Source organism: Phocoena sinus, chromosome 14 (genome assembly GCF_008692025.1).
Source record: "Phocoena sinus isolate mPhoSin1 chromosome 14, mPhoSin1.pri, whole genome shotgun sequence".
Taxonomy (NCBI): Eukaryota; Metazoa; Chordata; class Mammalia; order Artiodactyla; family Phocoenidae; genus Phocoena; species Phocoena sinus.
This window is the reverse complement of record NC_045776.1, coordinates 82,338,543-82,361,874: the sequence shown is the minus strand read 5'-3', so window position 1 is coordinate 82,361,874 and position 23,332 is coordinate 82,338,543. Positions and strand designations below refer to the sequence as shown.

The following is a 23,332-nucleotide window of genomic DNA, read 5'->3' as shown; positions in this document are numbered from 1 at the left end:
TAGTTCCCAGACCAGGGATTGAACCCGCACCCCCTGCTGTGGAAGCGAGGAGTCTTAACCAGTCACTCTTGCTTCAATTCTACTCTCACTCACCCTCCACACCATCATAGATTAATTTGAAGCAAATCCTAGAATACTGTCATTTTATCTGTAAATATCTTTGTACCTCTAAAAAATAAAATCCCCCCCCATTTTTTTTGGCCATGCTGTATGGTTTGTGGGATCTTTGTTCCCAACAAGGGATTGAACCCGGGGCCCACGGCAGTGAAAGCGCCGAGTCCTAACCACTGGACCGCCAGGGAATTCCCTATTCCTTTTAAATTGTAATGTTATTTTATAGTGTTTATTTATTTTTACTTGTTGACAGTTTGCTTTATTTATTTATTTATGGCTGAGTTGGCTCCTCGTTTCTGTGCGAGGGCTTTCTCTAGTTGTGGCAAGCGGGGGCCACCCTTCATCACGGTGCGCGGGCCTCTCACCATCACGGCCTCTCTTGTTGCGGAGCACAGGCTCCAGACGCGCAGGCTCAGTAATTGTGGCTCACGGGCTCAGTTGCTCCGCGGCACGTGGGATCCTCCCAGACCAGGGCTCGAACCCGTGTCCCCTGCATTGGCAGGCAGATTCTCAACCACTGCGCCACCAGGGAAGCCCTGTAATGTTATTTTAAAATTAAAAATAATCATACATGTTTGTAACATGAAACAATACAAATACATACCATTTCAAAGTTATTACTCCTCCCATTGTTGTTTCATGGAGGCAACATTATAAATGGTTGGGTGTACCTTTCCATACTGCTCTTCATGTGTGTAACAGCATATACATATAGTTTGTTTTTTACAAAAGCAATATTGTATACACTACTCAAACTCGCCTTTTCCCCCGAAGTTATATTTATTAAGGTATAATTTATGGGCCTCCCTGGTGGTGCAGTGGTTAAGAATCCACCAGCCAATGCAGGGGACACGGGTTCGAGCCCTGGTCCGGGAAGATCCCACATGCCGTGAAGCAGCTAAGCCTGTGCACCACAACTACTGAGCCTGCGCTCTAGAGCACGTGAGCCACAACTACTGAAGCTCGCGTGCCACAACTACTGAAGCCCGCGCGCCTAGAGCCTGTGCTCTGCAACAAGAGAAGCCACCGCAATGAGAAGCCCGCACACTGCAGCAAAGAGTAGCCCCCGCTCGCTGCAACTAGAGAAAGCCTGCGTACAGCAACAAAGACCCAACGCTGCCAAAACATAAATAATAAATAAATTTATAAAAAAGAAAAAGGTGTTAAAAAAAGGTATAGTTTACATAAAATTCACCCTTCATAGGTATATGGTGTGATGAGTTTTGACATATATATATATAGTCATATAATATACCCCAAAATCAAGATTTCCTTCACCCCCAGAATTTCTCTCATGCTCCTTTTATAGTCAATCACTTCCCAATGCCTGAAACCATTTCTCTCTTTTATGGTGCTATAGTTTTGCCTTTTCTAGTAGGTAACATAAGGGGAATCAAAATAGTATGTAACAACAAAATATTAGCAAATTAAACCCAACAATGTTTAAAAGGAGGAATGATAGATTTAAAACAAATTGCTAGCTTGTGTGAAGAAAAATACTAGCTTGTGTGAAGTGAAGGATGTGCTGACGTTCGGAACCGTTACACATACTCCTGCTTTTGTAGGCTCAGTCAGACCACTTGACTGAGGGAGGAGCAGCAGTTTTCTGTTTTGTTCACCGCCGTCTCCTCCATTTCTGGAGCACAGTATACAATTCCACGACCAAGTAGGATTTATCCCAGAGATGCAGGGCTGGGTTCAGCACTTGAAAATCAAATAATGTAATCTATCACATCAACAGACTAAGGAAGAGAAGCCACGAGATCATATCAGTAGATACAGAAGAAGCATTTGAAAAAGCTAACACCCATTGTGATAAAATCTGTCAGCCACCTAGGAATAGAGGGGAACTTCATCAACCTCATAAATAATACCTACAAAAACTACTGCTGACATCGTACTTAATGGTGAGAAACTCAAAGCTTTCTTTCTAAGATAAGAAACAAAGCAAGGATGTCCCCTCTCACTACTGCTTTTCAATATCGTACTGCTAGTCCTTGCCAATGCAGTAAGAAAAGGAAATAGAAGGTATACATATTGGGGAGGAAAAAGTAAAACTCTTTGTTCACAGATCACGTGCCATAGAAAGTCCAAAAGAATGACAGACTCCTGGAACTAGTAAGTGATTATAGCAAGGCTGCAGGATACAAGGTTCAGTGTACAAGAGTCAGTCACTTTCTTATGTCAAAGCAATGAACAAGTGGAATTTGAAATTGAAAACATAATACCATTTACGTAAGCAGCCCCCAAAATGAAATACGTAGGTAAAAATCTCACAAAGTATGTACCAGGTCCATCTGAGGAAAACTACAAAACTTTAATGAACAAAAGCAAAGAGCTAAATAAATGGAGAGATATTCCATGTTCACAGATAGACTCAATATTGTCAAGATGTTGGTTCTTACCAACACAATCTGTAGATTTAACACAATCCCAATCAAAATCCCAGCAAGTTGTTTTATGGATATTGACAAACTGATTCTAAAGTTTGTATGGAGAGACAAAAAGACCCCAAATAACTCAGTATTAAAGAAGAGCAAAGTTGAAGGATTGACACTACCCAACCTCCAGACTTAGTATAAAGCTGCGATAATCGAGTACAGCAAAAGGGTAGACAAGTGGATCAGTGGAACAGAATCAAGCGCTCAGAACTAGACCCACATAAATATAGACAGTTGATCTTTGACAAAGGAGGAAGGGCAATACAATGGAGCAAAGATCACCTTTTCAGCAAATGCTGCTGGAGCAAGTGGATACCCACATCCCAAAAGTGAATCTAGACACAGGTGTTATGACCTTTATAAAAATTAAGTCAAGATGGATCATAGACTTAAATGTTAAGTGAATAACTATAAAACCCTTAGAAAATAACAGGGGAAAACCTAGATGGCCCTGAGTATGGAGGCGACTTTTTAGATACAACCCCAAAGACATGATCGTGAAAGAAAGAATTGATAAACTGAACTTTCTTAAAATTAAAAACTTCTACTCTGTGAAAAACAACATGAAAAGAATGAGAAGACAAGCTGCTGACCGGGAGAAAATTTTTACAAAAGACACATGTAATGAAGGACAGTCAGCCAAAATATACAAAGAACTTGTAAGACTTAAGAACAAGAAAATGAAGAGCGCAATTAAAAACTGGACAAAAGACCTTAACAGACACCTCACCAGATAAGACATGTAGATGGCAAGTAAGCATGTGAAAAGGTGCTCAGTATCAGATGTCATTAGGGAATTATAAGTTAACAGTGAGATCATACTACACACCTGTTAGAATGGCCAGAATCCAAAACTCTGGTAACACCAAATGCTGATGAAGACGTGGAGCAACAGAAATTCTCATTCCTGGCTGGGAATGCAAAACGGTGCAGCTGCTTTGGAAGACAGCTCTGCAGTTTCTTACAACACTAAACATACTCTAACCATATGATCCAGTAATTGGGCTCCTTGGTATTTACCCAGATGAACTGAAAATCTATGTCCACACAAAATCCTGTGCATGGATGTTTACAGCAGAGTTAATCACAATTGCCAAAAACTTGGAAGCAACCAAGATGTCCTTCAATAGGTGAGTGGATAAACAAAATGAAGTACATCCAGATGATGGAATATGACTCAGCACCAAAATGAAATGACCTATCAAGCCATGAAAATAGATGGAGGAACTTTAAATGCATATTACAGAGTGAAAGAAGCCAATTTGTAAAGGCAGCATACTGTATGGTTCCAAAGATATGGCATTCTGGAAAAGACAAAACTATGGGGACAAAAATATAGTGGTTGTGAGGGGCAAAAGGGGGAGGGAGTGATGAATAGGCACAGTACCAAGGGTCTTTAGGGCAGTGAAACTATTCTGTACAATACTACAATGGTGGATACACGTCTTTATCCATTTGTCAAAACTTGTAGGATATACAACACCAAGAGTGAACCTAATGTAAACTATGGAAATTTGGGTGGTAATGATGTGTCACTGATTGTAACAGATGCACCGCTGTCCTGTGGGATGTTGATAATGAAGAAGGTTGTACATGTGTGCAGACACGGAGTTATGGGAAATCTCTGTACCTTTTGTTTGATTTTGCTGTGAACCTGAAACTTCTTTAAAAAAATAAACTATTAATTGGAAAAAAAAGTATGTAACCTTATGCATAATAACATTAAATGTAAGTGAGTTAAACACTGATTAAAATGCAGACATTGGCAGAATTAATTTTTAAAAAGCATCATCGGGGCTTCCCTGGTGGTGCAGTGGTTGAGAGTCCCCTACCGATGCAGGGGACACGGGTTCGTGTCCCGGTCTGGGAAGATCCCACATGCCACAGAGCTGCTAGGCCCGTGAGCCATCGCCGCTGAGCCTGCGCGTCCGGAGCCTGTGCTCCGCAACGGGAGAGGCCACAACAGTGAGAGGCCCACGTACCGAAAAATAAAAAAATTGTTACTAGAAACAAAGGAAGAAATTTTATAATGGTAAAAAGATCAATCCCTCAAGAAAATACAACAATTACAAATATGTATGCAACTAATGGCAGAGCCCTAAAATACAGAAAGCAAAAACTGACAGAATTAAAGGATGAAATAGATAATTCAGCAATAATAGTTGGAGATTTCAGTATTCTATTTGAGTAATGGATACAACAACTAGACAGAAGATCCACAAGGAAGTAGAAGACTTGAACATCAGCTAAGCCTAACAGTCATCTTTAGATCACTCCATTCAACAATAGTAGAAGACACATTCTCCTCAAGTGCACGTGGAACGTTCTCCAGGGTAGACCATATGCTAGGCCATAAAACAAGTCTCATCATATCCTGCAAAGTATGTTCTCTGACCACAATGAAATGAAACTAGAAGTGATAACCCAAGTATCTCAGGTGTAGTTTTAATTTGCGTTTCCTTGATGGCTAATGATTTTGAGCTGCTTCTTTGGTCAAGTGTCTGTTCAGATCTTTTGCCCATTTTAAGGTTTGGTTTGTAGTCTGTGTAGTTGTAAGAGCTCTTAATATGTTCTGGATACAAGTCCTTGATCAGATTGAGTTTTGCAAGTGTTTTCTCTCAGTCTGTATTCTCATTACACTTTCTTAACAGTGTCTTTTGAAGAGCAGAAGTTTCAAATTTTGGTCAAGTCCACTGACAGGGCTTAGAAGTAATAACACTCCAATATCAATGAGCATACCTAACTACCTAGATTTTGGTTTCTAAATACTCTTCCCTACTAGAAGGTCCTTAGAGAAATGGCTGATTCCAGGGCTGAGACAGAAAGACTAAAAGATGAGCCTGGAATATCTTGTGTACCAAAAAGCAAGGAAGTGCTTAAAGAACTGGGGATTAGTCAGAAACCTATCAGAACCATGTTGGAGGGGCTTCCACTGGCCAAATCTGAGATAATTTGAGCATCAAAAGAAATAATGAAAAAAAAAGAAATAATGATAGTAATGGATTATAGCCTATTGAATAAAATAAGAAACCATGATATATAAATATGCCATGGAAACAGGTATAAATAAGTAAATGAGGGAAAAATGAAAGCCCTTCCTGGGACTTCTCTGGTGGTGCAGTAATTAAGAATCCGCCTGCCAGTGCAGAGAACACGGTTCAATCCCTGGTCTAGGAAGGTCCCACATGCCGCGGAGCAGGTAAGCCAATGCGCCACAACTACTGAGGCTGCGCTCTAGAGCCCGCGAGCCACAACTACTGAAGCCTGTGCGCCTAGAGCCTGTGCTCCACAACAAGAGAAGCCACTGCAATGAGAAGCCCACGCACCACAACGAAGAGTAGCTTCTGCTCGCCGCAACTAGAGAAAGCCCGTGGGCAGCAACGAATACCCGACACAGCCATAAATAGATAGATAGATAGACAGAAAGATAGATAGATAGGAATGCCTTTTTTTTAAAAAAAGGGAAAGCTCTTCCTTATGGTAAAATGCCAACTGGTAAGAACGTGAAATCATGGAATTAGAAAATCACTGTTTGGTATCCATCATGGTAATTATTTCGGCAAGAGTCATCAGTTGGTGCTAAAACCAGTGGGTGAAATTTTGTTAAGGAACAGAATGTTTACATAGTTCCAGAGTATCTCTCCACAAAACAGTAGTATTTTTACAGTGGAGAAACATGGAAGATTCTTCTTTAGCCAAGTGATTGAAGTTACCCTCACTGAAAATCAACATTGTGTGCCTCTTAATATCACATACTGAGAAGGACATGGGATCACTTCTGTGGTGTTTCTGCCAAAAAGTGCATAGTCTGACTCTACTCATGTGGGAATATCAGGTGAATCCAAATTGACGGACATTCTACTCGCCTCTGTGCTCTTCAAAAATGTCAAGGTCAAAAAAAACTATCAAGGTCAGGGAATTCCCTGGCGGTCCAGTGGTTAGGACTCCAAGCTCTCATTGCTGAAGGCCCGTGTTTAATCCCTGGTCAGGGAACTAAAATCCCACAAGCTGCAGCCAAAAAAAAAAAAAAAAAGTCAAGGTCACAAAAGACAAGGAAAGAATGAGGAACTAGACAGGCTAAAGAAATTTGACTACCAAATGAAGCTTGTTATCCTGGATTGGATCCTGGACCAGAAGCGGAAAAAACCATTATTTCCTATGAAGAATCAGTACAATAAGTATCCTAAACTTCTGTTCTGTGGAAATTCAGGAACAAGAAATTCAGCCTCCAAGAAGTGGGGAGAATCTCTGCATACTTGTTCTTTGCAGTGTTGAATGATTTTCCAAGTGTTTATTAATTATTTGTATTTTCCCTGTTGTGAATTATCTGCCATGTCATTTATCCATTTATATCTTTTTTTTTTTTTTTTTTTTTTTGCGGTACGCGGGCCTCTCACTGCTGTGGCCTCTCCCATTGCGGAGCACAGGCTCCGGACGCGCAGGCTCAGCGGCCATGGCTCACGGGCCCAGCCGCTCCGCGGCATGTGGGATCCTCCCGGACCGGGGCACAAACCCGTGTCCCCTGCATCGGCAGGCGGACTCTCAACCACTGCGCCACCAGGGAAGCCCCATTTATATCTTCATTGTAGTCATTTCCCAGTCTTGTTTGTTTATTTCTTTAAAAATTTTTTTAACTATAAAAGTTAAACAGCTTCCTTGTTTAAAAAATAAATATAAACCATATAAAATGGTACAAAAGAAAAAAATGAGAGCCCCTCTCGTCTCCACATCCCACTCTCCAGATGTTCTCCCTCTTGTTTCATTCCTTTAAAGTTTGCCTCCCACTGTTTTTCCTTCCTTTTACTCTTTACAAATTTCTAAATATATCTGTGAATTACTCATGCAGCAAAAGCATTTATCTTAATGGACTAGGAAAGGAGAGAGTCTACAGTGGAAAAAAACTGTGTTAACCTCTATAGATTTCTTGATAAACTTATGTTCAAAACATACATGTTTATATTTAAGAACTTTTAAAGTATAAAAGACCTTTATAGCAAAGCATGTACATAACTGACACATAATCAGAAATAAGACCACGACTACTTATCGTGAATTAGTGACTTAAATTCTGGGCCACTCCCAAATGGTTGGAAACCATTACATAGTCTTTGGTGTTATCCTTTGATTCAAAAAAAACCATGTAAGAGCTTTTGTCACCTCTTTGTTTTATTAACAGTGTGAGTTAAAATTGGTACTGTATTTGGCTAAACTGTATGTGGTACAGATTGTGGGTAGAGGTGAATCTTTTCTCACAAGGTTGACTAGCTGAATCTTTTGTTTTCTATCCTTAACAGAATAACAGAACTTTAGAACTAAAGGGCCACTGGAAATCCTTCTGTAACTTTCTTATTTTATAGGTGAGAAAGAAATGTCTGGGTATAGTAGGCATAAGATAAGGCCCGTGTAGAATAAATTACCTGTTCCTAGCCCTACACAAGTTAGTGACCTTTGACTCCTTTTGTTTCAGTAAAGGAACCAGAATGTTAATAGTGAAGTTTTCACTCATTCGTCTAACAAATGAAGGAAACATTTATTGAATGTCTAAGATATGGCATGTACTTGGTATTGTTTAATATTTTAACTCTCAGGTCCCTGATGTACACTTGGTCCTTTTTCACTGCCTCTGAGGAAAGCCCGTTGCTTTAGCGGTCCTGGAGCATGGGAATGTGACCTGGGGGATGAGAAACTGGCCTGTCTGTTATGAACTGACCTTTTTGTTGTGTGTGTGTTTTTTTCCCAGCTGGAAGAAGAGAGATCTGTGCTCAATAATCAGTTGTTAGAAATGAAAAAGAGGTAGGCTTTCTTTTTGTATATATTGTTTTGTGTGTGTGTGTGTGTGTGTGTGTGTGTGTGTGTTTAATAAGGAAAATGTTAGAACACGCTGTGTACAGTGACTTGTAGAAAACATACGACCTTCTTATATTCAGAAAATTGCATCGTGATCGTTTGGTACTCATAATTGACAAATTTGTAAGAGTTTCAGTATGAATTACTGAAAGAATAGTTCGATTTTTAAGCCACATTCAGTTGCGTTTGTCCAGAAATGTTCTAAATTAAGTTGTCTCGTATTACACTGTTTACCTCCTAGTTTCAGTAACTAAAGTGCTATAATGTTACCTAATCTGCAAATAAATTCAGTTATATAAAACTTTCATTTTCTCAGTAATAATGGGAAACATTTTAAATGTTTCTACTTACTTTCTTAAAAAGAGCTTTGTTATTTGTTATTCTTTGATGATGATCGAATGCTGTTCACATGGAAGCTTCCAGCACTTTTGAGTAAGGATAAACGGGCCCCCAGGAGTCATCATGTAGAAGCATGGTGCTTATGCTTTCTGACGGTCTCTGTCTGCTTTTTTAAAATGTGTAGTTTGTGTCTAGAGAAATTCTCTGCTTTACTCTGCATGCCAAGTAGGCATAGTGTATACTGTTGCTAAGAGCCACAGCCTGTACCGTGGTTTGCTGTAGAGTACATCACAACAGTGACAGGCGTTTTTTGTCTTATTAATTACAAAAAGAAAAATAAACCTTTAGGAATAGTATAATCAAGAATTCTTCTATACCTCAATTAAAAAATAATAAGAAAATGAAATAGAAAAGAAAAAGAATTCCTTCATGGTCTTGCAGAGATTTTATCCTTACTTGTCAGAGCAGAGGAAGTCTCCCTTACTGACCACTGACGCATGCGTTTATGCTGACATTTGTCCCTCCTGCCAGTATGGCGGCTGCTTCAGAGTCGAGGGCTTTATTTAGCCCACAAAGATATTTGGGTTCCATAAGCTACCTTCTAAAGGAAATTAGGCCTCAGTTCAGGGGTGCCTTCCTCCTTTCTTTTTTTAAGACATCCTTAGACTCATTGTTCTTTAAAGTTTCACATCAGAATGCATGTGTGTTTCATGACTGCCACACCCCCGGTCCAGCCAGGTGTTCGCCCAGTGCCTGTGAGCTGTGGTGACTGGCCTGCCATGCCTTAACCTGGGGCCCAGGTACAAGCACAGCTCCCCCGCGTGGGGGCCTTGGGATATTTAATTTTCCATGAATAAGGCTTTGTTTCTTTAAAAAGAACCCCATGTATGCAGTTGTCAAGGGTGTGTGAACAAACTGATAGCACTTATTCCTGAGGCATTCTGACAAGGGAAACAGGCTGGTGTGAGTACTGATGTAATCCCTTTGCATTTATGTAGCCCTTGTAATTCACAAATTTCTCATATCTCTAAACAAACCACTGAAATATATGGTGGGGCTTGCATTGAAAAATGATGAAACTAAAACCCCCCAAGTTAGGCAATTTGGCCAAGAGCTCAGATGCAGACACAAGGCCCAGGACTTCAGATTTTTACAAGGGCTCTTTTCTCACTGTACATCTATTTATTTTTACTTTTTAATCTCTTTTAAAAATAAAGATGCTATTGCTTTGTCAGTCCTTTTCATGTGACTTTGACTAAATTACATGCCTCTCAAAATGTGATTAGACATGTGACTTTTTTCACGGCTTAAAAAGATAGAACAAATTTGGGTACTTGTCCATTCCTCTCTTCTTATTTCACCCTGCTCCCATTTTAGGTCCTGGATAATTATTACTCTTAATCAATAAACGCAGATAAAGATGATAACTTTTCTGGGAGTGAAAAATGTTAAAACCTAGTTTCTTATATTTAGAACTGTTTTTTAATCAAATTGTTAATTAATCCTCATGGAAAGTTATGTCTTTCAGAAATCTGAATGCAAATATATTTTAGCTAATATTTTGGGGGCCTTAAATGCCTTCTGAAGGTCAGTTTGGTAAAGGATTAGTATGTAGGTCTATGTGTGTAATAGTTAAGTACCTGTAGCATAGAATACTAAAAAGAATTGGATACTTTCTTAATTTAAGAATCTGGAAAGTACTTAAATCATAAAGATATTTGAAATGTAGTGGTTCATTGCAAGAACCAAGACCTTAGCCAACAGTTTAATTTAGAGGTGAGAACTGAACATACACAGTCAACATAGTATATGATTGCTTCATTCAAACTCTGTTGTTCATTATGTTGAAGTGCAGTACTTACTCCTGATGTAGGGTGAAACTACTTATCGTTAAGAAATTAGTATCACCCTTTTGTACTTTGTCTTTTTGCTATCTAGCATCGAATTGCAAGCAACACGTAGTATAAGTTTTTCTCTTAGCTTAAAAATGTAATTATTTCTTTGGGAAAGTGGTCTCCAAGTTAGGGAAACCTCTTTCAGAACAGGTTCCAACACGTCTGGTAGATAAAGCAGAGCCAACCTTGACCGCTCTAATGGATGGAAGTAGAGAAGTGTGTCCCTCTGGCCAGAGAGCCTACAGCAGATTTGGGAACCTGTTTGGCTCCTCTCCCTTCTCTAGGCTTTTTGATGTCCTAGAAGGAACTCCAGAGCCATCATCTTAGCTGTGGACTTGTAGAGTCAGGATTAATTCTGTGTGTGTCAAGGCAAGATTCCTGTCAGGAAGGAAAACTGGCTGACGGTCCCCGTCCACCAGTCCTGAAGAGGTCACTGCCACTCCAGCTCATTCAGCTCACTGTGGGTTGCTAACTGTCTGACTGTCTCCAAGCTTGCGCTACTGATCAATGCTCATTTCACCCCTCTCTTTTCCCTTTCCTACTCTTGCTTCCTTTGCTATATCTGTGTGTCTTTAATGGTAAGACTAAAGAAAGTCTATCCACGTTATAATAAATAAATTTCATATATTTTTAGTAAACAAAATTGTTGTATATATTTTTTGGCTGCCTTTGTCCCTCTGTGCCTTGCTTTTGTTTTGTAAAATATTCTCAGCAGTATATACATACACACACACGCACACATATCTTTTTTATATCTATATACAGCACAGAACTTCAGTGCAAATTGAGTTCTCCTTACTGCATTTGCAGTTCTCTTCATGTTCCTAATATTTGGTTCTTGTTATCTTGCATTTTTAAAGCTTGCCCAGTAACACTTTAAGGTATTTGCTTCATTACTGGAATTTCTTTCTTATGTAAGTAGTAAGGAAAGAATCTGGGTAATATGTTCCCTTGGGGGAAAGATTTCTGGCCCCTATAACCCTTCTTTCATGTTATGTTTATCTTCCCTTGATACTTTTAGTAACGCCAAGTCACTGGGGCCAGCATGGCTTTAAAGTAACACAGGCCTCACTGTCAATGCGATGTGTGACTCAGGTGTCAGTGATGCTGGCATAAATGGTTTAATTTAGCCCCTCTTGGTTTGCACGGTGGGATTTGGGCTTAGAAATCACCTAAGATACTAACATTGAAGACCTGTCACAAAGATGAGCTGCCAAGGTCTATTTGTCCCTTCATTTGGTATACAAATCACAAGTCAGATCCCTTTTTTAACCACGCATCTTTTGACAACTTTCGTATGAGAAACATCTGCTTGCCATCTTCTTAGAAAGCAGCCTCACTTAGAGGATGGACGTGTGTGGCGATAAGCAAAGATACCTGCTCCTTTTTCCTTCTGCCGGCTAATGCCGGCCTCATCCCTCCCTAACACAAAGAACCTGTGAGAGCTTGACTAACTAGAGTCCTGATTACAGAAGAATCTAAATCCATTAACCCCCAAATCCTGGTATTTCTCAGTAAAAGCATTTAAAATCGCATATTTCAAATTTGAGTTGGATTTACAAGTGAATCTCTTGAAACGGTTTTTATAATAGAGTGAACTACCAAATAAGTTTAATAGAAACTTAAAGAGCCCAAGAGTTATTGAATCTTTGGATAAAATCAGATATTTACTTCCCAGGTGGAAAAAATGCCTGTGTACATTCCTTTCACTTAAATCTTTGGGGTTTTGTTTGTTTTGTTGTTGTTTTTGTTTTTACTTAAACAGGATCCTATTTCCTAGCGAGGTGTTACGCAGTTAGTAATTTAACAGCACCAAGTGTTCATATAATGCTTGGGTGTTGAATTCAAGACATTTTCTGTAAGTCTCAGATTCTTTTCTTACTACTTATTCTGGGGTGTAAGTGTAAGCCACACAATGAGATAAATACAACACTTATATTTTTCATCTTCGTGTAGAATAGAATTTCAGTTTACCATAAACCATGAGAATTCTGTAATTCGTGTGCCGGATATCTTGGGTCTCACTAACCAGACATACATTCTGCCGTTTCTAACCTGGGCCTCAGTTTCCAATCCCTCCAGTTGGTTCGAAGACATACTGAACCACTACATGCTCTGCATTCACCCAGCTACTTCTAATAGAACCGGGAGTAATTCGGTTTGTTGTGGTTTAAGCCATGAACTCTCACTGATGATTACCTACGTGGATGCAAAGGAGTAGGTTGTATGGCCTGAGGGCTGGCCAGGAAATTTTTCTCCAGCTGTGTTTTCCCCAAATATTTTTGTGATACAAGGTCTTTTTTCCTCTTGTTTCACACTGCATGTCATTTTTTAAAAACTTCTTATTTCAAAATCTGAGGTTTCCAGAAGAGCTGCAAAGGTTGTACCTGGAGGTCCCACATTCCCTTCACCCAGCTTCCCCTCACGGGCACATCTTACATCCCCTGGTCCTTTGATCCAAACTGAGAGAGTAATATTGGTCCAGTACTCTTAGCCAAACTCTAGACATGGTTCAGATTTCCCCAGTTTTTCCATTCATGTCTTTTTTTCTCTCCCAGGATCCAGTCTAGGAGACCACAGTGCATTTAGTTGTCCCATCTGTGACAGCTCCTCAGTCTTTCCTTGGCTTTTGTGACCTTGGCACGTTTGAATTTTCACCACAAAAATTTAAATACACTCACACATTTATAAACACATAGTAGCCTGCCCTCTGGGGTTGTCTCCATCGTGTCTTGCCCTCTTCCCCTGTCTTCCCTTCATCTTTCCCTTTCTTTTCCCACTCCCCTGACTCCAAGATAAATGTTCTCGTCTCCTGGAAAGCCCGGTCCCCGTCCCTGTGCTGATAACCAAATGCTGGGTCAGCCTGAGAACATACATCCCGTGTGCTGACCTTCTCCCTCCAGATGCCCCTTGGCTTCCATTCTACACCTGGAAATCCATCTTCACATTTCCGTTCTAGCCTTTATGTCATTACCTTTGATTTCTATGAGCAACTTAATGTCTGTCCTCTTCAGAGTCTATGGACGAAAAGTAATAATCCTTCCGTTTGAATAGTGGTAATAATCTCTGCTACTGTTTTGGCCCAGAAGATCTCCAAAACACACTCTTGGAACTTGCTGAAAGTTACTGAAATTAGTGAGAACCAATCGATACTTCCAGCATAAAACTGCTCTGCATGACATCTGTATAATCGCTTTGCATGTGTGTATTTTAATTGTTGGTATTGCTTGATAATGATTTATTCAAGAAGTAACGGAATTCATCTGGGGGGGTTAGATTTTTAAAGTAATTCTTTGGGGGTGCAACAGTCTTGTTTTTTAATTCTGCGTCTTCCAAAGTTATTAACTTGTTTCTTTAAATTCAAACGGATACAATGATATGCAGATTCTGGCATGTCTCTGCATAGGTAAACTTTTTCTCCCCTCACAGTAAGTAAAATTTCAAGTAACATTCTGCAAGCGTAATAGCCTTAACCCCCTGTAAAACTTCCCCGTGATACTTTATCCCTGTATATTAGCTAAAGTTAATTGCGCGTTTGTTCTAGGACAGTTGTCCACTGACCGCTCTCTCGGTTGATTTCTGGAATTTTTAACTCTTTGGTCTTTTAGAGAATCCAAGCTAATAAAAGACGCAGATGAAGAAAAAGCTTCCTTGCAGAAATCCATCAGTATTACTAGTGCCTTACTCACAGAAAAGGATGCAGAGCTGGAAAAGCTGAGGAATGAGGTAGAGTACCACCTCGGGGACCCTGGCGGTACCCGTCCCTGTTCCGACCGGAAGCTAAGCCAAGCCGTGTGTTTCAGGTCACAGCGCTCAGGGGAGAAAACGCCTCTGCCAAGTCCTTGCGCGCAGTCGTTCAGTCTCTAGAGTCCGACAAGGCGAAGCTTGAGCTCAAGGTAAAGAACTTGGAGCTTCAACTCAAAGAAAACAAGAGGCAGCTCAGCAGCTCGTCAGGTAAAATGGCCACGTGCTTCCTCCCGACACCGCTGCTTCCCCCGGACGCGGGGTTCGTGGCGGGCGCACCCTTTGTAGGCGGCTGCTGCGCCGCGCCGACGGGGTCGCTCTGTGCCGGGCCCGCCCGCCTGTAGTCGGATGAGGCCCCAAACAGAGGGGCGCGCCTGCCGGTCCCCACTTCCGGACCTTCCCGTGGTCCTGAGCATCGGCAGACGTTTATATAAGACAGTGGGTGATAACTGCCACCCCAGCAGCAGCCGCGGCTTTTGCAGGTGCCCTGCCGGGGAGGAGGAAATGACGGCCGTGACCGTGACCGGCGTTCCTCCCCGCAGTGGGCCGGCCTGAGAGAGGACGACCGTGTCCGAGGGGTCCAGAGAGGAGACAGGAACTTAAAACGTGTTCTCAGAGAGGCACATGTGCGGATTCCAGATGAGAATGCGTTTCTAACACTGGCCCTTTCAATGCAGTAACAAGGAAATAAGATTGCAATTTTTAAAAAATCCCCCCTCCACTTTTTTTCTTTTTTTAAATATAAGGTAATACTGATACTCAGGCAGAAGAGGATGAAAGAGCCCAGGAGAGTCAGGTAATATTCCTTCCTTTTGCTTTGCTTGCTTGCTATTTTTAAAAATCATTTAATCTTTTGAATAGGTAATGTATTCATATGTTCTAAACATTAAACAACGTTAAAAATACGTACAGTAAAAATAAAAAAAATCTCCCTCCAAACACCATCTCCTGCTCAGTTCCCAGCCCCCCAAACAGGTAATCAGGGTTATTAATGTCTTTTTTATTTTTTCAGAGGTTTTTTTAAATGTACATACAAGCCAAGACTAACAGTCTTTCCACCTCCTTTTTTTTACACATATGGGGGCATATTACATAAACTGATCTGTACTTCACTTTTTATAGCTGTATAGTATTCCGTTATGTGGGTGTACCATAATTTAATCAGGCCTTATTGGTTGACATGACATTTGGGATGTTTTCTGATCTTTTAGGTGTATTATAAACAATGCTATAATGAACTGTCTTGAACACCTATCATTTTACAGATATACTAATATTTCTTTAGGATAAATTCATAGAAGTAGAATCCCTCCATAAAAGGTTCCTTCCTCATCTTTACCTTAAAAAGACAGGGCTCTTGAAAACTGTTTCCTAAAGCCAAAATTATCAAAATAGCCTTAGTTTTAAAAATGGTATTATATGGAGGCAAACTGTTCTGTTTTTGGAAATGTATAGCCCACAAGCAACAAACATCTATTTTCAATTTTTATTATATATTTTGGACATACTTGTCTCATTCAAAATTCAAAGGTACGAAAGCCTTCTTTCACTTTTAAATAAAAGAGAAACTCAGTGCATTAGTGATTTGTTTTAGTTATGACATCTCCTTTGAAAGGCATGTAAGGATTCAACGCACAGCCTAATTTACCCTGAATAGCATTGTCTCTGCTTAGTTTGTATGTCTGATGAGCACAAACTTAATTCACAATGTTTTCTCTTTCCCCCTTCCTTTCCGCTTCCGTTTGTTTCATCTGCCACTGCCAACGCTTTTCTTCCAATCAGCAAATGGTTTGTTTTATGTTTCCTAATTTGTGAGCACGTGTGTGTGTGTGTGGTTTCCCACTGTACTTACATCCATTTTGTGGCTTTTTCCCCCCTTTCTGATATGTATCTGCTAACAGGGTAAAGTCTTTAGAAACTACAGTTTGAGAAGTGAGATGAGATTCAGTGGGTCTTGCCTTCAATGGCAGAAGGGAGATTCTGCAGAGAATCACAAAGCTAGTGATTTCTAGCTTTGTTTCATACCTACCCCAGCAGGAGAAAAAGGCCAGATATTTCTTTAAAAAGTGGATGTGTATGTATGAGTATATACACACACACAGATGTATTTTTTAATACTGTAAAATGGGATTTTTTTCCCCAATGGACATTTAGATAAATGATACCTTTGTATCTGTAGAAGAAGGAAGAAACTTACTGATTTTTTTCTTTTCTTGGCTGCGTCATGCGGCATGTGGGATCTAGTTCCCTGACTGGGGATCGAACCCTCGCTCCTTGCATTGGAAGCGCAGTCTTAACCACTGGATCATCAGGGAAGTCCCGAAACTTACTGATTTTAAATTAAAGTGCCCTTGCTTTGCCAGGTTAGGACAAGAGCGTTTCCTCCTGGTGGGCAGTCATCTTGTTATCCCACTGCCCCAATTCTGGGCCCAGGTGGCCTGAATGCTGCCGCTTCAGTGTGTGGCCACACCTCCTCAGGTGAAAGAGAGCTTAAGCCTTCTCTTTAAAACGCCTTCCTTTTTCTCTGAAGACCCATTTACCATCTCACCATGACTAATAAGTGAGTGTTAGATCGTAGTTGGAGGAGAATTTCCATGAGCTTTTTGAAATCTACAGAACATAAAAGTCCTGGCTTAGTTATAGTTTAGTGTAATAAGTAACTGGTTACGCTTTCTGTACTGTGTGTGTGTGTGTGTGTGTGTGTGTGTGTGTGTGTGTGAGAACATAATCTAAAACACGGTTGAGTCACGGCTGCTGTGGGCCCCTGCGACTCCAGCATATACTCTGCAGCCACAGTCTGAGAGTGTGCTTGTAGACTTCTTGATGCTCCAGCGAACACATTTCAGACATTTTACACATCTGCTTTTGTTTTTTCCTAAAAAATCAGATTGATTTCCTAAATTCGGTAATAGTGGACCTTCAGAGGAAGAATCAGGATCTCAAGATGAAGGTGGAGATGATGTCGGAAGCAGCCCTGAATGGGAACGGTGACGACATGAACAATTACGACAGGTATTTCACGTCCAGCGATACTGAGCGGAACCTTAGTTCCATCTAAATAAATGTGTGTTTTTAAAGTTAGGTTCTTCAGACAGAGGACAAATATCGCATGATATCGCTTCTAGGTGGAATCTAAAAAAACGGTACAAATGGTACAAACAGAAATAGAGTTACAGATGTAGAAAACAAACTTACAGTTACTGGGGGGTAAAGCGGGGGGAGGGATAAATTGGGAGATTAGGATTGACATATACACACTACTATATATAAAATAGTTAACTAATAAGGACCTACAGTATAGCACAGGGAACTCTACTCAGTACTCTGTGGTGACCTATATGGGAAAAGAATCTAAAAGAGAGTGGAATTATGTACATGTATGGCTGATGTGTGTACAGCAGAAGGTAACACAACATTGTAAATCAACTATACTCCAATAAAAAATTTTTAAAAAGAATATATATATGTATAACTGAGTCACTCTGCTATACAGCAGAAATTAACAAAACGTTGTAAAACAACTATACGTCATCAGTAAAATTAAAAAAAAAAAAAAGGCTCTCCAGTGGATTGGAGGAACAATTGCTTTGTGGTTATTTGACTTCCACAAACCTGGCAGGAGAGTGAAAATGGTTTGATGTGAAAATTTAAAACGTGGACCGTAGTACTTAAACACTTGAGGCTCCCCGACTTGGCCACAATTCTTGCTTCCTTTTTGTTCATTACAAGTGATACTGTCTCTTGAATTTCTTCTGATGGAGCTGAGTTTCTGATTATGCACATTAATATTTGTAGTGATGACCAGGAGAAACAGTCCAAGAAGAAACCTCGCCTCTTCTGTGACATATGTGACTGCTTTGATCTCCACGACACAGAGGATTGTCCTACCCAGGCACAGATGTCTGAGGACCCCCCCCATTCCACACACCACGGCAGTCGGAGCGAGGAACGCCCCTACTGTGAGATCTGTGAGGTGTTCGGGCACTGGGCGACCAACTGCAATGACGACGAGACTTTCTGATGAAGCCTCACATCCGGAACTGGGCTTTCTCAGATGCACTAGCGTTTAGGCAGCTGACCACCAGCATTGTGTGTGCAGACTTCAGGAGAACTCGTGTTATTTTTGACCCCCCATCAACAAATCTAAGGAAAGATTTTGATCTTCAACAAATCTCCCTTTTAGTCTCCCCTTATAAGTGTATCAGTTAGAATAATCAGGAGGTGAGTTTTCACCTCTGATTTTGTCTTCTTGAATTTAAAAAGTATTAACAAGACATTGCACCAGATGCCATTACATTAATTGTCCCTAGGGAGACCTCAGAGAACGACTCCTACCCTCACAATACCTTATTTAAGTAACTTTAAATTATGCTGTTACTTTTCATATTTGCACTAAAATATTTCCAGGCTGCGTTTGTATATTTAGATGTTTTGGTTAAACTTTGACACTGGAATGAGTTGAAAAAATGTGCCACTTCGCATATTCATCTACTCATTTAAAATATTTTATACTTAAAGAAATATCTGAGCTCTTTGCACTACCTGATATCAGTAGTGCCTTTATTTCAGGCTTGATGATACTTAGGTGTGATTATAAAATCATGAAACAGGTAAAGGGAGGGGGAAGCCCCCAAACTGCTGTGGGGACATTTTATAATCTCTATGCTGCACCCACTTACTCTTCTATGGTGTTTTTTGTTTATTGGTTTTGCATAATTTCAGCTTCTATATATTATATGTATATATTTTTGTAAAATCTCTATTTTGGGAAAAAACATACACAGTGTGTCTTTCTTTTCAGATTTTTACCTTTATGAAAAAGAAAACACGTAAAATGTTCATCAGGACCTAACGGACTAGGCCAGAAATAGCATCGTGTGGCTTTGCAGCTCCTTGTTCTCCGTGTTCTCGTTTTATTTCTTTATCAGATATAAATAACTGGGAGAATTCTCTCCAGATTTTTCTTTTCCTTCTCCAGCAGATAGCCCCAGCAGTCAGTTAATTAGATAATAAGCCACTATAAAACACCTAAATTAACCAATCTACAATCTTTACACGTTTTTTTTTTACTGTGTTTTTAGATGAATGTACGATGAGAAATTCAACATTAATAATTTTGGATTTTCTTATCACAAAAAATAAACTGAAGGACCTCAACCACAAGAAGTTTATCAACCAGTTTGAATCTATTTATCTTCATTTGAATGTCTCCTAGAATATGTAAAAAGTAATAAATAAATGTATCTTCCATGAGACATGTATAATAAGAACTTCTATAATTGTATATATGCCTTTGATGTATTTTCCTCAAGATTATCAACTATGTGTTTGACAAGTGAAAAATCTGTAGTCAGTTGAAATGTGGGGTTATAAACATATTATAATAGGAACTGTTTCACAAACAATATGTAAAGCAATATTAAAATCTGAGCAAACAAGTGTTCTGTATCTACTTTAATAAATGGTTATTCTTTTTGGCCAGTGTAGTAAACTGGTATTATTCTCAGGTTTATTTGTCATAATGGTTTTTCTTTAAGTGAGCAAGCACTAGAGACCCAAATAGCAATTTCTACTGCAGTCTGTTGATAAACTGCTTTAAAGAAATTATCTCAAAGCATTCTATGACCCATTCAGCATAAGATCAATACCCAAGGTGGTTATCCATTGCTATGTCTTACTATATTACCTGACGGAAATGTAAGTGGCACCATGTAGCACCTACTACCTATTACAGCATCAAGTTTTGGAAGGAAACTCTGTGAAAGCTGTTGTGGTATTTTCCAAAATGATAACTGAACCAAGCAATCTGTTTTATGAGCTCTGACCCCCCCCCCCCCCCCGCCGCCACAGGTAGATATTTCCAAAGCAGAGTTACCGGCTGAACGTTATTTTGACCTAAAAATTACCCTGACAGTGGTCCTTGACTTCAGCTTTGACCGAATGGATGAAAAGACTCAAAACTATGAACTACATTTGTTGTGGTGACCATTTCACAACATATACGTATATCAAATCATTATGTTGTACACCTAAAATTAATATTAAATATCCATGATATCAATTAAAAATACATTTTAAAAAGAAAACTCGAACACTAAACAAGTCTGTGATATTTATAGGGCAACTGCGGTAGTATTGCAGTATCACCAGTTGGGTCTTTACACAAATAAAACACCTCTGTTGATCGTTTAGAATCCTGGTCCTGTTTGCAGAGGATCGTTTGTCATCCGAGTCTTGCTCGTTTGCACCCACGCATGCCTGAGAGTTCGCTAACCGTGGGCATCTTTACCTCTTACGTGGGTGTGCCCTCATTTACCAGTTCAGGACATGGCCTGCTGAGCTCAACATTTATTCTCACAGATGGTGCTAAAATAATACGTGTTCTCAGTTGAGCAAAAGACCTGCGCACGTTGAGAAGAGTTTGTGATACAGGTTGAGAAGAATCCCTGTGAAAATCGGGTGAGAACTAGGGCATGGAACAGTCTACACGTGTGGAAACATGTTATTTTAAAATTAAATGTCTTTGATAGAGTCAAGAAGTTGAGAGTGGAAGTATGTAAATATGTATAGTTGATTACTGTATCATCTCCAAATTACACTCTTTGCTTATTCATACTCTATGGCAATTGCCTAGCGAGTCCTTTCTTAGTAACAGTGTATAAAGGGTTGAAGGGAGCCAGGCAAGACCAGACATTTTCAAGCCCCTTTCACCAGATCCCAAATAGCCAATTTTACACCTCAAAGTACTGAAACGGATATATCTTCCTAATAAGTTATTTATTTAGCAATTATTAAATAACAGGCACCCTGCTAAGCCTTTTACATAAATCACACGATGTAAATTACATCCTGTTTCACCCTCGCAACTCACGAGGTAACATGGGAATTTTACCTAGATTCCACATCGAATAGTATTTGTGTGAAATACCATGTGGCGTGAATGTCTACTAGGAAGAGCTGAACAGACAAGTCACTCAAGGTTCCCTCAGCTATTAGCCATTTTTGTAGATTTTAGCCGACAAACCAAAAGGGCAAAGCGCAGGACCTTTTTGATTGCTATAAAAGATTTCCATTCAAGTTTAGCTTCGTTACCATCTTACAGCGAGTATGCTTGCTGCTAAGATGAAAGACTCGATTTTTAAACGGGACGAGTAGGATCCGGTCTCTGCCCTTAAACCCAATTCTCAGCGCCCAACTGAGGTGCCCTGGACTGAGGCGGGGTCTGGACGGGTCTGTCGCTCGCGGGGAGCCTCGGAACCCACGCAGTGGAAGAAAGAGGCGGGCGCTAGGGCCTGGGGAGAGAGCAGCAGACACCCGCCGAGTCCGGTTTCCGGGTTTGGCTTGCTGTCAGCGGCCCTCGTCACGTGAACATGCCGTCACGTGACAGCGTCTGTGGGTCTCGCGTCGGGGTAAAGCCGATCCGGTTGGATTGCAGGGAAAAGGGAGCGGTGGGGCAAGATGGCGGCGCACCTGTCCTACGGGCGAGTGAACCTGAACGTGCTGCGCGAGGCGGTGCGTCGCGAGCTGCGCGAGTTCCTGGACAAGTGCGCGGGAAGCAAGGTGAGGGACAGTGCGCGGCGACACCGCCCTCCGGCGCTGTCCGGCCTGGCCTGATCAGGTCCTTGACCGACCGCCTGGGCTTCAGGTGTACGAGGTTTCCTAGGGCTTCCAGGAGGAGAGCTGGCGGGAATGCTAAGTCGGGGAGAGGGGCCCGCTGGTGGGGCCTGGGGCGTCCAGCCCGCAGTCCGCGTGGCATCGTGATTGTTTCATGGCAGCTGAATAAGCCACCTAAGCCACCGTGCTGTCTCAGCCTCTAGTGAACCAGCTTGTGGTCAGGTCGAGGGGCGGATCTGGTGCCCCCGAGCTCCCACGCCAGACACGGGAACTGGTGATGCGGGCCCGGCCCAGGGACGTAGCTGGTCCAGTGTCCATTCATTACAAAGATCATATGTGTCGTTATAAGTCATACCCTCAAAAGTATGAAGCACCAGCACCTTACAACCTGCTGCTCCCTCGGATTATGAGAAGTTGTAGCTATTTGAGGTTTTAACGTCGGCTTCCTTAAATAGTATTGTTCCTCCTGTTAGACGTTTATTAGCACCCAGCTCACGATGGAATCAGAAACCGTAGATTAGAGACTTCATAGGATTTCTTTTAAGTGGTATTACCTCTCCTCTCTCCCCTTAGGATTTATCAGTCCCTCTAAGTAACTGGCAATACAACTCTGAAGAGAAAAGGAAAATTGGGGAAACTCAGGAATCAGTATTAGAAAAAATAGGACCTCAAGGGGTAGAGTGGATGCTAGAAGCAATTGAAAGAAAACAAAAGCAGGCTAAGTCCTACGTGCCCAGTTCAAGCTCAGGAAATAAATGTGAAATCTGAATGAGATCATGGATTGTATCAATGTCAATATCCTGGTTGTAATACCTATTGTACTATAGTTTTGCAAAATGTTTCCACTGGGGGAAACTGGGCAAAGTGTACTAGGGGGTCTCTGTGTTGTTTCTTACAACTGAATATTAATCTACAGTTATCTCAATAAAAATTTCAATTAAAAATGAAAGAAAAAGAAATCACACTGGAGTTTAGCAGTGGTAGGGTCCCAGAGCACTACCCTGTAGGGTCATTAAGTCTTAGGTTGGAGTCCTGACTCCCTTATACTGTGTACGTCCAAGGTCCCTATATGGCCTTGGACGTTACTTAAACTTTCTGAGCCTTTAAAAATTTCCTCTTCTGGGACTTCCCTGGTGGCGCAGTGGTTAAGAATCCTCCTGCCAATGTAGGGGACATGGGTTTGAGCCCTGGTCCGGGAAGATCCCACGTGCTGTGGAGCAACTAAGCCCATGCACCACAACTACTGAGCCCACGTGCCACATCTACTGAAGCCGGTGTGCCTAGAGCCCGTGCTCCGCAACAAGAGAAGCAGCCACAATGAGAAGCCCCTGCACTGCA

The 23,332-nt window shown here is 40.9% G+C and overlaps 2 protein-coding genes across 14 annotated transcripts in view; both read left to right on the top strand.

Annotated features, from left to right (window-relative positions):
* Positions 1-19,875, top strand: part of CLIP1 (CAP-Gly domain containing linker protein 1) — a 122,431-nt gene extending 102,556 nt beyond the window's left edge. For 5 of the 10 annotated variants that reach the window (XM_032654081.1, XM_032654082.1, XM_032654085.1 and 2 more), the window contains 6 exons: positions 8,296-8,348; positions 14,245-14,362; positions 14,440-14,590; positions 15,127-15,176; positions 17,268-17,392; positions 18,176-19,866. In XM_032654081.1, coding sequence (XP_032509972.1) covers positions 8,296-8,348; positions 14,245-14,362; positions 14,440-14,590; positions 15,127-15,176; positions 17,268-17,392; positions 18,176-18,401 — 723 coding nt within the window. In that variant the 3' untranslated portion in view covers positions 18,402-19,866. Of the gene's footprint in view, positions 1-8,295; positions 8,349-14,244; positions 14,363-14,439; positions 14,591-15,126; positions 15,177-16,162; positions 16,169-17,267; positions 17,393-18,175 lie in introns of all 10 variants that reach the window. The other 5 variants (XM_032654083.1, XM_032654080.1, XM_032654087.1 and 2 more) reach the window with 3 other exon arrangements.
* A 1,880-nt stretch (positions 19,876-21,755) lies between these two features.
* The window catches only part of VPS33A (VPS33A core subunit of CORVET and HOPS complexes), a 29,067-nt gene continuing 27,490 nt past the window's right edge, over positions 21,756-23,332 (top strand). For all 4 annotated transcript variants that reach the window (XR_004345384.1, XM_032602711.1, XM_032602712.1 and 1 more), the window contains exon 1: positions 21,756-21,940. Coding sequence is in view for 3 of the 4 variants with exons in the window: in XM_032602711.1 (XP_032458602.1) it covers positions 21,839-21,940 (102 nt within the window). In the remaining variant the exon portion in view is untranslated. The remainder of the gene's footprint in view (positions 21,941-23,332) is intronic.